Genomic DNA, 19,690 nt, shown 5'->3' on the forward strand with positions numbered 1-19,690 from the left:
CTAACTTACATGGTGGTGGTACAAGTTTCCATGCCTACCAGCAATGAATAAGTATCCCCATTCCCCACATCCTTGCCTTCATGTGCTGACATTTGTTTTATTGATCTTTGCCATTCTGACTGTGGCAAGACCGAATCCTAAGGTGGTTTTCATTTGTATTTCTCTGAGGGCTAAGGATGCTGAACTTTCTTTCAGTAGTTTAAAGCCATTTGCATTTCATTTTATGAGACCTTCTGCTCAGTTCTGTATCTTCTTCTTAATCGATTTATTTGTTTTCTTGATGTTCGGGGTTGTTTTTTATTGTTGTTATTGTTTGTTTTTTAGTTCTTTATACATTCTGTACACTTACCCTCTGACAGATGTATAATTGGCAAATATATTTTCCCATGTTGTGGGCTGCTGCAGTTTAAACCGACCTAGTACCTGTAGTGATATAGAAGCTGTAGTTCAATGTCTCTCAACCAAGAAAGGCTCAGTGAAAAATTCTACCATACTTTCAAAGGAAAGCTAACAGTGGTACTCCCCAAGTTATTCTACAGAATAGAAATGGAAGGAACATTTCCTAATTTTTTTTTTTTGTGAAGCCATTATCTCCCTGATACCAAAAGTGCACAAAGGTCCAATTTACAAATTGCAGATCAACATCTCTTATGAAAACAGATGCGATTTTTTTCAATAAGGTTTTGCAAGCAGAATTAAAAATAAAACCATATCAGATAGATTGTTCACCGTGGTTGAGTTGCGTTCATCCCAGAGATGCTTTACAGATTTGTAAACGAATGCATTCCAACACATAGACAGACCAAAAGACAAAAGCCACTTGGTTATCTTATTAGATGCAGAAAAGGAGCTTGATATAATTCAAGACTCAATGATAAAAGTTCTGGAAAGACTAGAGATATAAGGGACCTGCCCCAGCATGTTCAGAGCCCACAGTCAATATCATTCTAAACAGTTAGAAACTCAGAGCGTTTCCATTAAAATCAGGCAAAAGCTAGGCAGTGGTGGCACATGCCTTTAACCCCAGCATTTGGGAGCCAGGGGCAGCCACATCTTTTAGTTCAAGGACAGCTTGGTCTACAAAGCTGCGTACACAATTCCTGTCTTCGAAAATTCAAACCAAAGCCAAGTCCCATAACCTGAGTGTGGACGACACTTTTCCCCTTGTGAATATTAAGGTCTTGGAAGGTTGACCTCACAGTAGAGGAAGTAGTGGGAGACACGGCGAGCTCCCAGAGTGAAACGTTCGGTGTCTTTGGCTCCTTACTAGGGGATGACCTGTAAGGAGACAATGTCTGGGTCCAGTACTCTTAAGGATCACTTCTTCATCTTGCTGCTAGGGTCAAACCGAGTTCATGTTCCTAGGCCCAGGAACCAACTCGGATTCTGTTGTTTCAAATGTTGCTTCCTTGTGTGATAACTAGTAAAGAATATAAAAAAAGAAGTTGCCTGTTAAGGAAACTAAGGTACACATATGATAGATGCATATAACTGACTGCCTGCCATGACCTAATGAACTACATGCAGCCTCTCCACCCCTTTCCACCCTTATCACTTGAGTTACAGGTGAGATGTCCAGGATAGGGCCTGGCCACCAAAGCTCAAGTACATTGAAACAGGGTGGCCCGGATAAGGCCCAATCACCAGTGTTCACTCTCTGGCTGCCTCCAGTCGGGGCGACCCACAATGGAAAGTCCTTTGTTCAACCCATGTGTCAGCCTATGAGTGGGCAGTGCTACAGCCCACTCAATTTCCCCCTGGACTTATGGTTTCATCCTTTAAATATGCCACACTATCTCCCTTAGGGATGCAGTTCAGTTCCCGAGCTGGCCACCTCACTGTGTGCTCAGAGAACAAAGCTTTCATTTTAAGCAGCTGTCTTTGAAATGAGTTTACTTGGCTTCTTCCTGAACCCAACAGATTCGCTGTGGTGCCCTTGGTCCAAAATCGGTGTGACCTGGAAGGTTGTGAATATTTTACATTTCTGAATATAGAATTTCCTTGGCACCTCGGGCAAAGAAGCCTTTCTGTCTGAAGTTCAAAGTTTGTTTTTCATACCTGTTGAATCCTTTGTAAAATAATTCTGCCATGTAGTTCCATTTTTCTTCAGACGTTGTATAATTGAATTCCTTGTTGATATGTTTTAATTTCCTTGGCAGAAAACGGGTAAGTTGAAACACGAGGTTTGAGAAATCCTTAGCTTAACCTCCCAAAATCTTGAGTTTGTATGTCAGGTCCTCCTTTTTTCCCCTATGCCCCCAGATTGACATAGGGACTCTTCCTAAGGTGATGTCTTGGTTTTCTTCTTGGGGTACTGAGTCTAGAGGCTCCACTGTAAAGCTGTAGCACTATTTCTTTAGGGGACAGGGTGCAGAGTAGGAAGGGCCCACGGAATACACAAGGCAGCAAGCACATGCATTAAAAATCCTGCTGACTGTTTCCTTAAATGCCTCAAAACTTAAGGTTGTGGCACATTTGTTCCCAAAGGGTCATGAATGACAGCTGTCATTTTAGCTGCCCGGGTACACAGAAAGAGCTGATTTCTCTTTAATTCAGTTCGTAGGAGGCGGGGGAGAGTTTTCGCCAATCAACGACGCTGTTATTTCCCTGTCCAATAAGAAGCGCAGATAATCGAAGGGTTCGGTTCTTGCTGCCATTTTGAAGCCCGTGCAGCTGCGGGAAGAGTCGTGGCAACTCTGCCTCGGCTACTGTCACTTCTTCCGATTTCAGGCTTCTTGGAGAGGACACAGGATGCATCAGAAGCAGAGAATGGTGAGTGTGTCGCGGGCTCCTGGATTCGAGGGTGGCGGATTTGTGACACTGCCAGGAGACCAGCGTCCAGTTCTATCTCTTTCCTATGAAGCCGCTTCATCCTAGTCCTTTCAGTGTGGGTCCAAGCCTCGAACTTGTTCCTCTGCAGAAATTGCAGCGCTGGCAAGTTGATGATGCTGAACCCAAAGTGCGTTTTGGACAACAGTGGGTGTGTGAGCACTGTCGCCGGTCTTTCTGCCGTGCACTTTCGTTTGCCCTGCTTTAGTTTTCCTCTGTGGCCACCGTGTGTTTTTCTTTTTTTCTGCGGTTGGGGTCCAAAAAAACCAAAACAACCCAAGCAGGCGCAAGAGTCCAGCAAAGCAAGATCTTTATTTTTAATTAAGCAGCAAAAACTGGCTGGTCAGGGACAATAGCTCAGACCGCGTCCCTGAAGGAAAATTGCACAGCATGTTTAAAGGAGGGTACCACAAAGTGAAGGGGGGTGGGGTGGGCCGTAGCATTGTCCAATCGTATTTTGACACAAGGGGTTGGGCAAGGGAGTCGCCAATGAGATTTGACCCGACTCCTGCGGCCTGTCAGAACAGGGTAAATAAACATTGGTGACGAGGTCTCCCCTGGGCCACCTGTTTTCAAGGTCTTTGACTCAGAATCTTGGCGGTCAGGCCTCGCGCTGGACGTTTGGTGCGTAACTCAAAATGATGAGTGAACAAAGGAGCTGGTTCCTGGGTCTGGGAACACGAACTCAGATAGTTTGATTCTGTGAGCAAGATAGAGAAGTTGCCCTTAAGATGCCTGGAATCAGACAACTGTTTCCTAATAGTGCTGCCAATTGAACCCTAGGCTTTATTCATAGGCAAAGGCTCCTTGTTGTGTAGCGGGCGTTTTTCTCCTCTGGAAATCTCTTTTAACCTCTCTTTTGAGCTCTCTTCAATAATAATGCAGGTCAAAATAGTTAAAAATGGAAATATGGAAAAATGGTGGTGGTGGAGTAGCCTGAGGGAAGGGGAGTTCATGTAACTATAATTTTGTTTTGCTCTGATGGGCTTCTCTGAACAGAAAGAATTAGGAGAGTTTGTCAGTCAGTATTTAATTGGAATACAGCTCTTGGAAGAAACATTAAATCTTCAGCAATTTTGCCTTCAACTAATTGTCTATGTAGACAGTAATTTCTTACCATCTGCAGTGTTCCTCATGCAGACAGTGGCTGTTGTCCAAGCTCCTGTTGAAGCATGTAATCCCACAACAGCTGTCTTGTGAAAGACACTTCTCATGCGTTCCTGAATGAGAGTTGGTAGAAAGGTTGTGCCCATGGTTAGGAGTGTAGGCTTATAATCATTGTAACTATAAAGTTGGGGATAGAGAGAAATGGCTCGGTGGTTAAGAGGTCATCTTGGAGAGGACCCAAGTTCTATTCCTAGCATCTACAACCATCTGTAACTCCAGTGCCAGGGGATCAGATGACCTCTCCTGATCTCTGAACACTGTATATCGTGTGCACACAACTAGAAATAAAGGAAAAGCTATAAAACAAGGATCCTGGTAGGCAAGGCTACCTATCTAGTCAGTAAAATGCTTTGCACCTAGAATACTTTTTCCCTCAGGGTTTCAGTAGGAAGTCAGAGAATGGAAATCCACAAGATGTTTATTTTTTTTTTACTAATCAAGTGGTAGGATATGCTAGTTTATGATACAAAGACAGGAAATCTGAGCCCTTGACTCTAGAGAATGTTTTAGTCATGGTTGCCTTTTACTGGCAGATGTCCTGATGGCTCTTAATTCTTAGAGCCTGCACACTGAGAAAGACAGTAGAAGCTTTAAAGATAAAAGGATTAGTCAAGGAAAAGTGTGGTGATTTGATAGGAATGGCTTCCACAGACTCATGTAGAGTGGCACTATTAGGAGGTGTGGTCTTGTTGGACTAGTTATGGCCTTGTTGGAGGAAGTGTGTCACTGTGGGGGTGGGCTTTGAGTCGTATATGTTCAAGCTATGTCCAGTGTCCAGTGTCTCTCCTTGCTGCCATGATGATGATGATGGACTAAACATCTGAACCTGTAAGCCTGCCTCAATATTGTCCTTTACAAGAGTTGCTCTGGTCCTGATGTCTCTTCACAGTAATGGAAACCCTAACAGAAAGGAAAGGATCCAAGAATCCCCAGATAGGGACTTGCTGCCTGGAGGACGGGGCTTAGGAGAGCAGTCTTGCCTTTTTGTCTTGCTTAGGGTTCTTATTGCTGTGTTGAAACACCATGCCCAGAAGCAATGTGGGGAAGAAAGGGTTAATAGGGCTTCCATATCCCGGAGCACAATTCACTGAAGGCCAAGGCAGGAAGCCAAACCAGGTGTGAACCTGGATGCAGGAGTTGCTGCAGAGGCCATGGAGGGGCACTGCTTACTGACTTACTCTCATGGCTTCCTTACAGCACCCAGGACGACCAGCCCATAGGTAGCACCACCCTATCTTATGTGGACAATTTCTCAATTGAGATCCCCTTATCTCAGATGACTCCAGCTTGTGTCAAGTTGACATACACTTTCTAGCATACCTTGGGGGTGGTTTCCTGGTTTCTTCCAGGTTCATGACCACTTTTTCTCCTCACCTCCCAAAGATTTGATGCAGACAGCTCTGTAATCCTTTGTAATTGATATAAGTTATCCATCCACAAAGATTTTTGAGAGAGAGAGAGAGAGAGAGAGAGAGAGAGAGAGAGAGAGAGTGTGTGTGTGTGTGTAGGAAAAGGGAGAGGGAGAGAGGGGGAGGAATAATGTGTGTGTCCCGATTATCCCCAACTTGAGCATCAGAACTCCTGGATCAGTGGTGTGTCCAACACACATGAGAACAGAAAAAGAGAAACAAGAAAAAGAATGGGAAAGCAGTTAAAATAAAAGTAGCAGCAGAGTTCAGCTTTGGTCCAGAGATCAGGAGGCAGGAGAATTTAGCTTTTTGATTAAGGCATTGGATAGGATTCATTTGGCTTGCTGTGAATCTCTTCCAGTCCTTAGAGAGGTATCTGCTGACTCCACTTTCCTCCTTGTTTTGTATCTTTCTCTCAGTCACCTGATTTGCTTCTGTGATATCAGGGCACAGGATTACAGATGTTTTAATGTTTCAATTATAGGAGTAGATACTTTATAATCTAAACAGATGTGAAACTAAGAAAAATAGGGCTGGAAAGAATTTGTGTTTGTTGAGACATGATTTCTCAGTGCAGCCCCGGCTTTCCTGGAACTCACTCTGTAGACCAGGCTGGCCCCGAACTCACAGAGTTCCTCAGTCTTGGAATTAAAGGCCTGTATTACCATGCCTGGCCCAGGAATAACTCTTAAAATTCAACCAGCTGTAGGACTAGGTCTGCTCTAAAAAGCAGAAATAATTTCAGAGAATCTAGAGAACCCACATTTTAATTATGGGATAACAGAATGTAGCAGAACCACATCGAGTGAACAAATACATGATCAAAAGAAGAATGGAAAGGGGAGAAAGCCAGAGTGACTTTTTAAAAACAAATCCCACGCGACTGGATACAGTTCTGCAGCTCCACAGAGCAGAGGCTATCCTAAGGAGAGGAGCGGGAATGTTTCTATCTTCATGTTTGAACAGAGAGAGCTGCTGCTCTGCTTTATCCCATCTTCCTGTGCTCTCTCTGGCAGATGAAGGAGCTGGCAGCTAGCATCTGTCCTCAGCTGTCCTGTTCTTTATTTAGGGCAGGAGGCCTTAGCTTGATGACTTTGGCTTTTAGGTTATGAGCTTGGCCTTTGATGGTTGAACTGTCTCCTTAGCCCTTGATGACTCTTTTTGACCACATTGATTACTTTGATCATCCACTGTAACCATAGTCCTCAGCATGCTGTTGGGATACTCAAGGGTCCAGATCACTGTCTGAGGCCTCTTTAGTATGCAGGTGAGAAGAAGTTCAGTTGCTAAGGTGTGTGTCATGTATAGATGGTTCTTTGTTTTAATGCCTCTCCAATTATAATAAGCATAAAATAATAGAGAAAGAGCTCTAGAGATCCATTTTATGAACATAGTTAGAAAGTGATGTGGACGCTAGTCAGAATGGCTAAGATCAAAAACTCAGGTGATAACAGACGCTGGCGAGGATGTGGAGAAAGAGGAACACTCCTTCATTGTTTAGTGGGATTGCAAGCTGGTACAACAACTCTGAAAATCAGTCTGGAGTTTCCTCAGAAAATTGGACATAGTACTACCCGAGGACCCAGTTATACCACTTCCGGGAATATACCCAAAAAAATGTTCCAACATACAAGGACACTATGTTTGTAGCAGCCTTATTTATAATAGCCAGAAACTGGAAAGAACTCAGATGTCCTTCAACAGAGGAATGGATACAGAAAATGTGGTACATCTACACAATGGAGTACTACACAGCTATTAATAAAAATGACTTCATGAAACTCATAGGTAAATGGATGGAACTAGAAAATACCATCCTAGTGAGCTAACCCAATCACAAAAGAACACACATGGTATGCACTCACTGGTAAGTGGTTATTAGTCCAACAGCTCGGAATACCCAAGAGACAATCCACAGACCACATGAAGCTCAAGAATAAAGATGACCAGAGTGTGGATGCTTCAGTCCTTAGAAGGGGGAACAAAATATTCGTAGGAGGAGATATGGAGGCAAAGTTTGGAGAAGAGACTGAAGGAATGGCCATTCAGAGCCTGCCCCACCTGGGGATCCAGCCCATACACATACAGCCACCAAACCCAGACAGTATTGATGACGTCAAGAAGTGCATGTTGATAGGAGCCTGATCTAGCTGTCTCCTGAGAGGCTTTGCCAGAGCTTGATAAATATAGAGGCGGATGCTTGCAGCCAACCATTGAGCTGAGAATGAGGTCCCCATTGGAGGAGTTAGAGAAAGGATTGAAGGAACTGAAGGGGCTTGCAACCCTATAAGAACAACAATACCAACCAACCAGAGCTCCCAGGGACTAAACCACGATCCAAAAGAGTACACATGGACAGACCCTGGCTCCAGCTGCATGTGTAGCAAAAGATGGCCTTGTTAGGTACCAATGGGAGGAGAAACCCTTGGTCCTGCCAAGGCTGGATCCCCCAGTGTAGCAGAATGCCAGGGCTGGGAGGCGGGAAGGGATGGGTGGTTAGGTGGGGGAAAGGGAATAACATTTAAAATATAAATAAAAAAAATCCAATAAAAGTGGTGAGGAAAAGTTTTACTAGTGAGAGAGGAGGATTTGCTTTCTTTCCCTATGGAATTTGCCAAATAATGTTACTGGTAGATGCAGATCTGAAGAGTTTCCAAGTTCAATTTTATTTTATTTTAGATTATGTGTCTGCCTGTCTGAGTGTATGTATGTACACTACATCCATGGAGGAGCCCGCAGAGGTCAGAAGAAAGTGTTGAATTACGGGTGTTTGTGAGCTGCCATGTGGGTGCTGAGAAGTGAAGCTGGGTCACTGGAAGAGCAGCCTTTACTGCTGAACCATGTTTCCAACCCCAGTCCCAGTACTTTGCCTTTGTTTAAACAACGGTTCTTAACCTTCCTGATGCAGTGGTCCTTTAATACAGTTCCCCGTGTTGTGGTGACACCCCAACCATAAAATTATTTTTGTTGCTACTTCATAGCTGTAATTTTGCTACTGTTATGAATCATACTGTAAGGTGACCCCTGTGAAAGGGTCAATCAACTCCCACGGGGCCATGACCCACAGGTTTAAACTACTGAAGTAAGGATCCTCATAGATTTGCAAAAGTGGCCAGGTCTAATAAAACGGTAGTACAGATCAGAAATAAACCGTGAAGAATGATGATAGGCCACACGAGAGGGGATGGGATACTCAAGGTCCAAATTATTGTTTGAGGCCTCTTTTTTAGTATGCATTTGAAAAGAAGTTCATTTGCTAAGGTGTGTATCACTTTCAGATGGTTCTTTGTTTTGATGCTCATCCAATTATGATAAGCATAAAATAATAGAGAAATAACTCTGGAGATCCATTTTATGAACATAATTTGCTTATTGTGCATTTACCCCAAATCAGTTCATGGCAGATGAGTCCATTGCCCAAGGGTTCCTGAAGCCTTACAGAATTCATTTGAATAGAAACATGGTAATAGGGGAGTGTTTTCATTGTATAAAGCAGGCATATATGTTTCCTGATGGACGTTGGGGTTCTAGGTTGCTAACTGGTTGATAGGGGCATTGTTCACAGAGCGCTGATTGCATAGCCTATGTCAAGTGGCGTCTCATTTTGCTGATACAGTCACTGTCCGAGCAAGCATGCCTCACTGCTGTCCCAGTGCTCAGTGCTGCACATGGCCGCTTTGTTATCCGTTGTCCCAAATTTTAAGCTTGTTTTCTCTCATTTTCTAAGCCCAGTTATTTCATTTTCTTTAAGTTCAACGTCATTCAAGTTGTCAGGCTCTGGGCAAAATGAAGCCTAATCTTGGTTAAAATAAACCACAAGTAGCCTTTCTCCTGGATTCTGGTAGAGTCCTCGTTTCCCTTTGCGACCAGGCCTTGACAGCTTCTATTTCTTTCAGCATTGTCACGTTCTAAGCTCCTGTCAAGGTGGCCAGTTACTCTCCGCTTTTACTTGCAAGAATTCCTGACACCATATCTTCTGTGTGGCTCTAGAGCCTGTCAAGTTGGCAGTTAATTTTGACTTCCCATCGTGTGGGTTGTTTCAGGAGCCAGTGACCTTTGAGGACGTGGCTGTGAACTTCACTCTAGGAGAGTGGGCTCTGTTGGATTCCAGTCAGAAGAAGCTCTACAGAGACGTGATGACGGAGACCTTTATGAACCTGCTGTCCATAGGTAACATACGCTAAGAGTTCTTTACTTAGGTAGAGAGCAGCTGCTTCCTGTTCATCTGTATGGCTGTCGGAGGGCGCCTGATGGTCAATGTAACCTTCCTGGTCCTATTGCACAATAACAAAATGTAGAAGTTAGTAAATGCTTGTGTGATGCTGAACTAAATCATAATGACTTCTTTGGGTTTGCTTTTTAGGGAAAACAGAGGAAAAAGAAAATATTGAAGACAACCACCAAAATCTCAGGAAAAATGTGAGGTAATATTCATTAAGAGAGAGAATTTATATCAAATATTTGCAGGTAATAGGAATTCTAAGAACCAAGCAAATGGTTCAGTACATCTCGATGCAATTGATTTAATCTCAAAAATCCTCTGCAAGCACACTGAGCTGGGACGTTCAGAATGAGAGGGTGACAACTCTGTAGTGTATGGATACTGACAAAATGCAGTGCGACATTAACCGATGTCAGATCTGTCTTTGTGTTTCTTTGTGCCTAAATTGCCCTTTATACAGAAAAAAATTTTTAATTAAAATTTTTTTATTAACTTGAGTATTTCTTATTTACATTTCAAGTGTTATTCCCTTTCCTGGTTTCCGGGCCAACATCCCCCTAACCCCATCCCCTCCCCTTCTTTGTGGGTGTTCCCCTCCCCATCCTCCCCACATTGCTGCCCTCCCCCCAACAATCACAATCACTGGGGGTTCAGTCTTGGCAGGTCCAAGGGATTCCCCTTCCACTGGTGCTCTTACTGGGATATTCATTGCTACCTATGAGGTCAGAGTCCAGGGTCAGTCCATGTATAGTCTTTAGGTAGTGGCTTAGTCCCTGGAAGCTTGGCATTGTATACAGAAAATTATTTAGTGCTTTTTATCAAGTTGCCTTTCAGCTTTGGATATAAGGTGTGTGCAGTAAAATGAATTTCAGGTTTAGATTAAAGCCTATTATCAATAAATCATAAAGGATATTCAGCTATTTTTAAAACCCATAGTAGTTGATGCACACCATCTTTCATTAGGAGTATTTTGACTTTGTTAACTGTGGTATGCATAATATATATGAGAGGCCTAAAAGCAGTAATGTTTAAGAACTTTATATGTTTGCCCGCTACCTCCAGGACCTCGGTTGAACGTTCAGTTAGCCCATTTATATTTACAGATTCTCACAGAAGCAAAATCGGCCGTGCTGATCCCCATCCTCCAGGGTCTTTGTATGTGGCCCAGGTGGACTTGCTGTACTCCTGCTGCTGCCCCAGAACAATAACAATGGCCCAACATCCAGCCTTTAGCACTTCTCTTGGTGACTGTAAGAGTGTAGTTATGCTTTTCCCCCTTTTTGTTGCAGAACTCAGGCGGTTGAGAGGAGTTGTGACTACAGAGCTAACAGTCAGTGTGGAGAAACCCAGCAACAGATTCCAGAGCATATCGTTCAGAGAGATACCCCTCCTGCAATAACAGTGTGTGGGAACAGCATGCTTGTGAGAGATGCCCTCGTTCGTTCACCCTCACTTGTGCATCTCAGATACGAGACTGCAGAGAAACCCTGTGGGTCTCAGGAACATGTGGAGAAGACTCTTACACAGAAGAGATGTTGGAAAGATTCCACTTATTCTCATCCCTTTCAGACAAATCAAAGTCCTCCCCGAGAGACACCCTCTCAAAATAAGCAACCTAATGAAGCCTGTAGGAGTCTTAATTCTGACCAGTATTGTGAGGGAATTCATGCTGGAGATAAACTCCACGAATGGAAGCGAGTTGAGAAAGCCTTCTGGAGGTACAGTTACGGTCAAATGTATGAAAGAATCACCATTGGAGAGAAACCGTTTGGGTGTAAGCAGTATGCTGAAGCCTTGGTCAATTCCAGTCCCCTTGTTAAACATGAACTAATTCACCCCGAAGAGAAATGTTACACGTGTAAGCAGTGCGGAAAGGCATTCAGATACTCCTCATCCCTCCAGAACCATGAAAGAATCCATAGCGGGGAGAGGCCATATGTATGTAAGCAGTGTGGAAAAGCCTTCATTCGTTCCTACGACCTTCTTATCCATGAAAGAATTCACAGTGGAGAAAAACCTTACACATGTGAGCATTGTGGGAAATCTTTCACCCATTATAGCGGCTGGTACAGTCACGAAAGGATTCACACCAGAGAGAAGCCCTATGTGTGCACACAGTGCGGGAAAGCCTTTTCCTGTTCCACGTCTTTTCGGAGGCACGAAAGGATTCACACTGGAGAGAAACCTTATCTATGTAAGCACTGTGGGAAGGCCTTCACCCATTCCAGTGCTCGTTACATTCATGAGAGGATTCACACCGGAGAGAAACCCTATGTTTGTAAGCATTGTGGAAAAGCGTTTCTCCGTGCCAGTCATCTCAACAACCATGAGAGAATTCACACCGGAGAGAAGCCCTATGTTTGTAAGCATTGTGGGAAAGCCTTCATCCAGCGGGATGCTTGCTATAATCACGAAAGGATTCACACTGGAGAGAAACCATACGTATGTAAGGAATGTGGGAAAGCCTTTAGGATTTCCACATCTCTTCGTGACCACGAAAGGATTCACACTGGAGAAAAACCTTATATATGTAATTATTGTGGGAAAGCATTTAGGGTTTCCACGTGCCTTCACAAACATGAGCGAGCTCACACTGAAAAGAAACCCAGTGGGTAGAAAGTAAAACTGTATAGCATGTGGAATTATCTTTCATCAACTTGCTGTTAGGGAAGGAGTGTACGTAGGCTGTCGGATGGCTCAGGGGTAAAAGCACTTGCCCTGACTTGGTAGCCTTAGGTGGATCCTTGGAACCCATGTGAAGAGAGAGAACTGAGTTTCCAAGGTTTGCCTCTGACTTGCATACATGTGCTATCATTTGCATGCATACCTTCACACACATGTATTCAGAAATGGCATAATTTAAAATACCTTTTTTAAATTATTTGGTTTTTTTGAGACAGGGTTCCACTGTGTAGCCTTGGCTGTCCTGCAACTCACTCTGTAGACCTGGCTGTCCTTAAACTCAGAGATCCGCCTGCCTCTGCCTCCTGAGAGTTGGAATTAGAGGTGTGCATGCCACCCCTGCCTGGCTTTAAAATACATTTCAATGTTACTTTTTATTTTGAACTAGGTATAGGTGTGTGGGTATGTGCATGCAGCGGCCAGAGGCATCAGATTCCCCTGGAGCTGGAGTTACAGGTGCCTGTGAGCTCTCCCATGTGCGTGCTGGAAGTCCAGCATGGGTCCTCTGGAAGAGCGGTATCTACTGAGCCGTCTTTCCAGTCGCATAAGTGTAACTTAAAAAAAAATCTGGAAAGAAATAGTTGGAATAGGAGACCTTAAAATGTGTAAATCTGGACACGTGTGGAATGTGGTGTCAGACAGTCACCAGTTCCATCAAATGTACTAAGGCACTTTTTTTAAAAATTACATTTAACATAAATTACAATTCATGAAGGTTACATGTATGTGGGTGTATGTGCATGGTGACCACATGCCAGAGTGTGCATGTGGAATTGGACAGCTTTCAGAAGTCTGTTCTATTCTTTCTGCTATGTAGGTCCTGAGAAGGAGCTCAGGGTGCCTTCGAAACAAGTACCTTAACCTGCTGGGCAGTCTTGCTGTCCCGCCTCATGCCCTTTACACATTAGAGAGGTAGAGGCTCGAGAATTACAAAATTGAATACTGTGGATTTGCACACACCTGGGAGAGCTCATTCCAACCAATGAAAAATTCAGCATTAAAAACAATATAAGTTATATGTTGTCTCAAATAAGGGGAAAGGGAATTCTCTCCTTTATGTTGTAAAAGCAAGAAGAAAATTGAGCATTCTGAGCAAATGTTTTCTTTTGAAAGTCTGATTTTGTGGAATTTATAAAAATGTTGGCATTATTTTGCCTGTCATTTCTGCTGTTTGGAAAACTGAAGTTACAAAGTCCTGTTTGGAAGAGCAGCAGTAGCAACAGTGTACACTGCATGGATTGAAGTGATGCTTTTAAATGACAGATCAGGTTTTTTTGTACTGGAATAAGTTCTCACTATGGAGACCAGGCTGGATGATATTAAAGTTGTGAGCCACCAAATCGTGGCGGTCGGTCTCACTTCAGTGGGCGTTTTCTGAAAACCCAGTGAGGCTGCACCTTTCCCCATGTCATGTGAAACCGTTTGATTCCTGAAACTTAAGTGAGTTGTAAGGCTCCGATAGACTTAATTTACATGTAGTTTTGAATAATCGTGGGTCATTTGAAATTGAAAATACGATGCTTGTTAACTGTTAGTGTTTCCACTGTCCTTACATGACGGGTTATATTTTCCTTACTATTCTTAATTTATTGACAGTTTCCTTAAATTTTATGTACACTTGGATTTTTTTAATAGTAAAATTTCTTACATAGATTTTGTATTTTGTACCTTAAAATATATTTTGTTCAAGCAAGATGCTTTGGGGGCAGAATTGGCCTAGTGAGTAAAAGACTATTCCATAAAGCCTGAGGCTCTGAGTCTGATTCCCAGAGCCCACACGACACCATGTGATAATTACTTCCTTGGAGAAGTTCTCATTGATCTGTACATGCGCAGCTCAGTTTATACCACATTTGAACAGGGCAGTCAGGAATATGTAGAAAGGCCCAGTAAATATCCGGTGTGTGGGAAACGGTTATTTGCATTCTAATGCTTTTAGAGCCAAGAGCCAACTTTACACTGAAGAGAAAGCCCATGAAAGTAAGACAGGATGGAAGCCGGTAAGGGTCAGAGGTCATGGGATGTCTCACACTTGCAAAAGCATCAGGAGCATTAGCAATGTGGGAAAGCCTTCAGGGACTGCACTTACATTCAGACTCATGAAAGAAATGAGATGCTATAGGGAGTCATCTCTCTAAGCCAGTGGGACAGACTCGCCTCCTTATGGCTCTCAAGAAAATCAAAGGATTCACACCCAACAAAACCACCATCCCTAAACAATTCAGGAAGGTCTGTTTCTTCTAGTTCCCTTCACAAATGTGAAGTCTCACTCTGGAGACTCTATACTTGTATTTAAAATATTCTCTTTTTTTTTGGTTCTTTTTTTTCGGAGCTGGGGACTGAACCCAGGGCCTTGTGCTTCCTAGGCAAGCGCTCTACCACTGAGCTAAATCCCCAGCCCCCTAAAATATTCTCTTTTGAGCCACGTGGTAGCAGCGAATGCCTTTAATCCTAGTTTACAGGAGGCAGAGAAAGTGGATCTCTGACTTAGAGGCCAGCCTGGTCTATACAGTGAGTTTCAGGACAGCCAGGGCTCCACAGAGAAACCCTGTCTTGAAAAACCAAAAATTCTCTTTTACTTACCTACACATATGTGGAAGTGACTTATTGGGAAATCTTATGTATGTAAACAGTATGTGACAGTTGGTTGTGGTGTGGAACTCCTTTAATCAAGCTACTTAGCAGGTGGGAGGAGAGCCTGCTGTATGCTTGATTCCTAGGCCAGCCTGGTCTACATAGTTCCAGACTAGCTAGGGGACTATCTCAACCAAACCAAACCAAAAACAATGTGTATAACAGTCTCTCCTCACATTTCCCTTAAACCTCCTGAAAGAATTCATGCTGGAGAAAAGGTCTCTGCTTGTAAGAACCGTGTAAACCTTCATATACATATAGAGCTAGAAGGAAGTCTTTGCTTTTATTGGATATTTCCTTTATTTACATTTTAAATGTTATCCCCTTTCCTGGTTTTCCCTTAGGAAACCCCTATCCCATCCCTCCTCCCCCTGCTTCTATGAGGGTGCTCCCCCCACCAACATACCCCCTCCCTTCTGTCTCCCTGACCTGGCATTCCCCTATACTGAGGCATCAAGCTTTCAGAAGGACCAAGGGCCTCTCCTCCCACTGGTGCCCGACAAAGGTCATCTTCTGCTACATATGTGACTGGAGCCATGGGTCGCTCCATGTGTAATCTTTGGATGGTGGTTTAGTCCCTAGGAGCCCTGGGGGTTGGGGGGCACTGCTTGGTTGATAATGTTGTTTTCCCAACGGGGTTGCAAACTCCTTCAGCTCCTTAAATCCTTTCTTTAATCCCTCCACTGGGGTCTCTGTCCTCAGTCCAATGGTTGGGTGCAAGCATCTGGCACTGTTTGTAAAGCTCTGGCAGAGCCTCTCAGGAGACAGCTATATCAGGCTCCTGTCAGCACCTCTTGGCATCTGCAATGGTGTCTGGGTTTAGTGACTGTTTATGGGATGAATCCCCAGGTGGGGCAGTCCCTGGATGGCCTTTTCTTCAGTCCCTGCTCCACTCTTTGTCCCTGTATTTCCTCTGGTGACTATTTTGTTCTCCCTTCTAAGAAGGAATGAAGCATCCACATTTTGATCTTCCTTCTTGAGCTTCTTATGACCTGTGATTATCTTTCTTAGGTATTCCAAGCTTTTGGCTAATATATACACTTATCAGCTAGTGCATATCGTGTGTGTTCTTTTGTGACTGGGTTACCTCACTCAGGACAATATTTTTCTAGTTCCACCCATTTGCCTCCAAATTTCATGTAGTCGTTGGTTTTAATAGCTGAGTAGTACTCCATTATATAAATGTACCACATTTTCTGTATCCATTCCTCTGTTGAAGGACATCTGGGTTCTTTCCAGCTTTAGGCTATTATAAATAAGGCTGCTATGAACATAGTGGAACACGTGTCTTTGTTATATTTTGGAGCATCTTTTTGTTATATTCCCAGGAGTGGTATAGCTGGGTTCTCAGGTAGTTCAATGTCCAATTTTCTGAAGAACCACCAGACTGATTTTCAGAGTGCTTGTACCAGTTTACATCCCACCAACAATGGAGGAGTGTTCCTCTTTCTCCACATCCTTGCCAGCATCTACTGTCACCTGAGTTTTTATCTTAGCCGTTCTGACTGGTGTGAGGTGGAATCTCATGGTTCTTTTGATTTGCATTAACCTGATGACTAAGGATGTCGAACATTTCTTTATGTGCTTCTCAGCCATTGAGCATTCCTCAGTTGATAATTCTTTGTTTAGCTCTGTACTCCATTTTTTTTGTGTGTGTTTTTTTTTTTTTTTTCCTTTTCTATTTTTCGGAGCTGGGGACCGAACCCAGGGCCTTGCGCCTGATAGGCAAGCGCTCTACCACTGAGCTAAATCCCCAACCCTCCATTTTTTAATACGATTATTTGATTCTCTGGAGTCTAACTCCTTGAGTTCTTTGTATACATTAGATATTTTGCCTACATTGATATATGTGCACTGCGTGCATTATTGGTGCCCGTAGAAGTCAGAGAAAAGCTTCAGATCCCCTATAACTGACATCATCTATAGTTGTGAGCCACCAAGTCATTGCTGGAAATCAAACCATGTCCTCGGCAAGAGCAAGTATTCTTAAATACCAAACCATCTCTTTAGCCATAAAAGCTCAATATTCAAGGAGTTTTCTTCAATACTGAAAAAACTGTCCTATTGGATGTTCAATACCTATAGTGGGAAACCTGTAACAATATGGACAAAGACCAAAGGAATATTATTTTAGACCCTACTTCAGGTCAGTTAAGTCCCAAGGGATTAGAGAATGCTTTGAAAGTTCTCCATATCTGGTAAGACCCCTGACCTCTAGATCAGTGAGGTTGTGAGAAGGAAGAACCATAGGAATGTTATGTTTACAATCAAGGTGCTCTATAAGGTAGAATGTTAATATTATTTCAGGGCAGTTATGGAGATGAATATTCAAATTCCTTACTGTTTGAAGTTGTCATTCAGAACATCTTTTATTCTCTTGCCTGAATTTATTTCTAATTTTTTTTCATGTTACTATAAATGAGATTTTGTCCCTGATTTCCTCTTTCGTCCTAGTCTTTATTGGAGTAAAAAAATAATATTGTTTGTTAAATGTTGATATTACATTCTCCTATGTTACTGAGAGTATTAACTTGAACAAACAAGTGTATACTTTTTACAATTTCCTCTGTATTTTAGGGTAAACTCTTGCTCAAGTTGATGGGAAGAGTCACAGTATATTAGGTAACTATAGCTAATGAGGGGTAAAGTAACAAGCACATAACATAACAAAGACCAACTTGGAGAGGGTAAAATCCTTCCATTGTTTATGAAACATTACATTATTATTTGAAAGTAAATTTAGAGTATTTGTACATTGAATTTTTTAAAAGCTCTGAGTTAAACAGTAGTTATAAAAGAGCATCTTTAATATTCTCACAAGTTAAAATGGAAATATATATATAAATACCTAATTAAAAGGAAAGTTTAGGGCTTTGAGAAATGGCTCAGCTGTCAAGAACCCAGCACCAGGTTGGGAAGTACACACCCGTAAATCCTGCTTCCTTGAATCTGCCATTCTTTTCTGACCTCTAGAGCCTGTATGTAAATGGTACACACACACACACACACACACACACACACACACACACCCCTATAAACAAATCCCTTCCGGTCTGAAATTGTGCCCTGAGCAGACCTTGGGTGCTGGTCCCGTACCCATTCCCCCAACACCCAGAGGAAGCCTGTCACCAGGTGTTCTAGAACGCCTGGGATCACAGGTGAGGAGGTCACAACATCTGCCCCCCAAAACCCGGAGTAACTGAGTTCCCTGGGACTCGGACACAGGAACCCCCACCCAGCCAGCGGCGCAGGTACCTTCCAGTCCAAACTTGTACCCTGAGCAGACCTTGGGTGCTGGTCCTGCACTTACTCCCATAACGCCCAGAGGAAGCCAATCTCCCAGGTGCTTTAACACGCCCAGGGTCACAGGAACACAGGATCACAGGTGCGCTAACAGGCCCAGGCACAAGAGTGGAGGATCACAGAGGAAGCTCGACTTCCAGTAGATCAGACACAACCAGGAGCACTGGGGCTCTACACAGTCAAGGTCACAATTGAGACCACAACATCATCTCCAACACCCAGCAAAACTGGGACCCACATAGGAAGCAGGGATATGCAAACCCTAACCCACCCAGAGGCACTGGTTCCTTCCAGGTTTTATCTGTACTCCGAGCAAACTCAGGCCTCTGGCCTCCACACCTGCTCCTGCAACTCACAGAGAAAGCTGGACTCCGAGGAAATCTGACACAACAGGACGTCAGGAGCTTGGTCACACCAGGACTTCGATATCTCAGAGGTAGCTTGACTCACAGGAGCTCTGACACAGTCTGGATCACAGAATCACAGAATCACAGGATCACAAAGACACCTGGACTCTGAGGAGTTCTGACACAACAAGGATCACAAGAAAGACAGGCGCTAGGCCAAGACAGCTAGGGCAGGCACTAGAGATAACCAGATGGCGAGAGGCAAGCACAAAAAACCTAAGCAACAGAAACCAAGGCTATGTGGCATCATCAGAACCCAGTTCTCCCGCTTCAGCAATTCCTGGATACCCTATTACACCTGAAAAGCAAGATTCAGAGTTAAAATCATATCTCAAGATGATGATAGAGAACTTTAAGAAGGACAGGAATAACTCCCTTAAAGAATTACAGGAGAACACAAGCAAACAGCAAGAGGAATTGAACAAAACCATCCAGGATCTAAAAATGGAAATAGAAACAATAAAGAAATCACAAAGGGAGACAGCCATGGAGATAGAAAACCTAGGAAAGAGATCAGGAATCATAAATGCAAGCATCACCAACAGAATACAAGCGATAGAAGAGAGAATCTCAGGGGCAGAAGATACCATAGAAAACATTGACACAACCATCAAAGATAATGTAAAACGCAAAAGACTCCTAGCCCAAAACAACCAGGAAATCCAGGACACAATGAAAAGATCAAACCTAAGGATAATAGGTATAGAAGAGAGTGAAGACTCCCAATCTAAAGGGCCAGTAATATCTTCAATAAAATCATAGAAGAAAACTTCCCTAACCTATAGAAAGAGATGCCCATAAACATACAAGAAGCCTATAAAACTCCAAATAGATTGGACCAGAAAAAGAAACTCCTCCCATCACATAGTAGCCAAAACACCAAATGCACAAAACAAAGAAAGAATATTAAAAGCAGGAAGGGAAAAAGGTCAAGTAACATTAAGCCAGACCTATCAGAACACACCAGACTTTTCAACAGAGACTATGAAAGCCAGAAGATCCTGGACAGATGTCATACAGACCCTAAGAGAACACAA

The 19,690-nt window shown here is 43.2% G+C and overlaps 1 protein-coding gene and 1 long non-coding RNA gene across 2 annotated transcripts; one reads left to right on the forward strand and one right to left on the reverse strand.

Annotated features, from left to right (window-relative positions):
* Window positions 1-2,646: 2,646 nt before the first annotated feature.
* On the forward strand, window positions 2,647-14,052 carry Zfp952 (zinc finger protein 952). Its single transcript, NM_001432160.1, is given in 4 exon segments — window positions 2,647-2,772; window positions 9,449-9,575; window positions 9,769-9,829; window positions 10,917-14,052. Coding segments are annotated over 4 exon segments (1,536 nt in total). The 5' UTR covers window positions 2,647-2,751; the 3' UTR covers window positions 12,244-14,052.
* Window positions 12,530-19,121, reverse strand: LOC148004474 (uncharacterized). Its single transcript, XR_015625095.1, has 2 exons — window positions 16,702-19,121; window positions 12,530-16,579 (listed from the first exon to the last, which is right to left on the reverse strand). It is a non-coding gene; the product is annotated as an uncharacterized LOC148004474 (long non-coding RNA).
* Window positions 19,122-19,690: the final 569 nt, after the last annotated feature.

Source organism: Rattus norvegicus, chromosome 7 (genome assembly GCF_021556685.1).
Source record: "Rattus norvegicus strain SHRSP/BbbUtx chromosome 7, alternate assembly SHRSP_T2T, whole genome shotgun sequence".
NCBI lineage: Eukaryota > Metazoa > Chordata > Mammalia > Rodentia > Muridae > Rattus > Rattus norvegicus.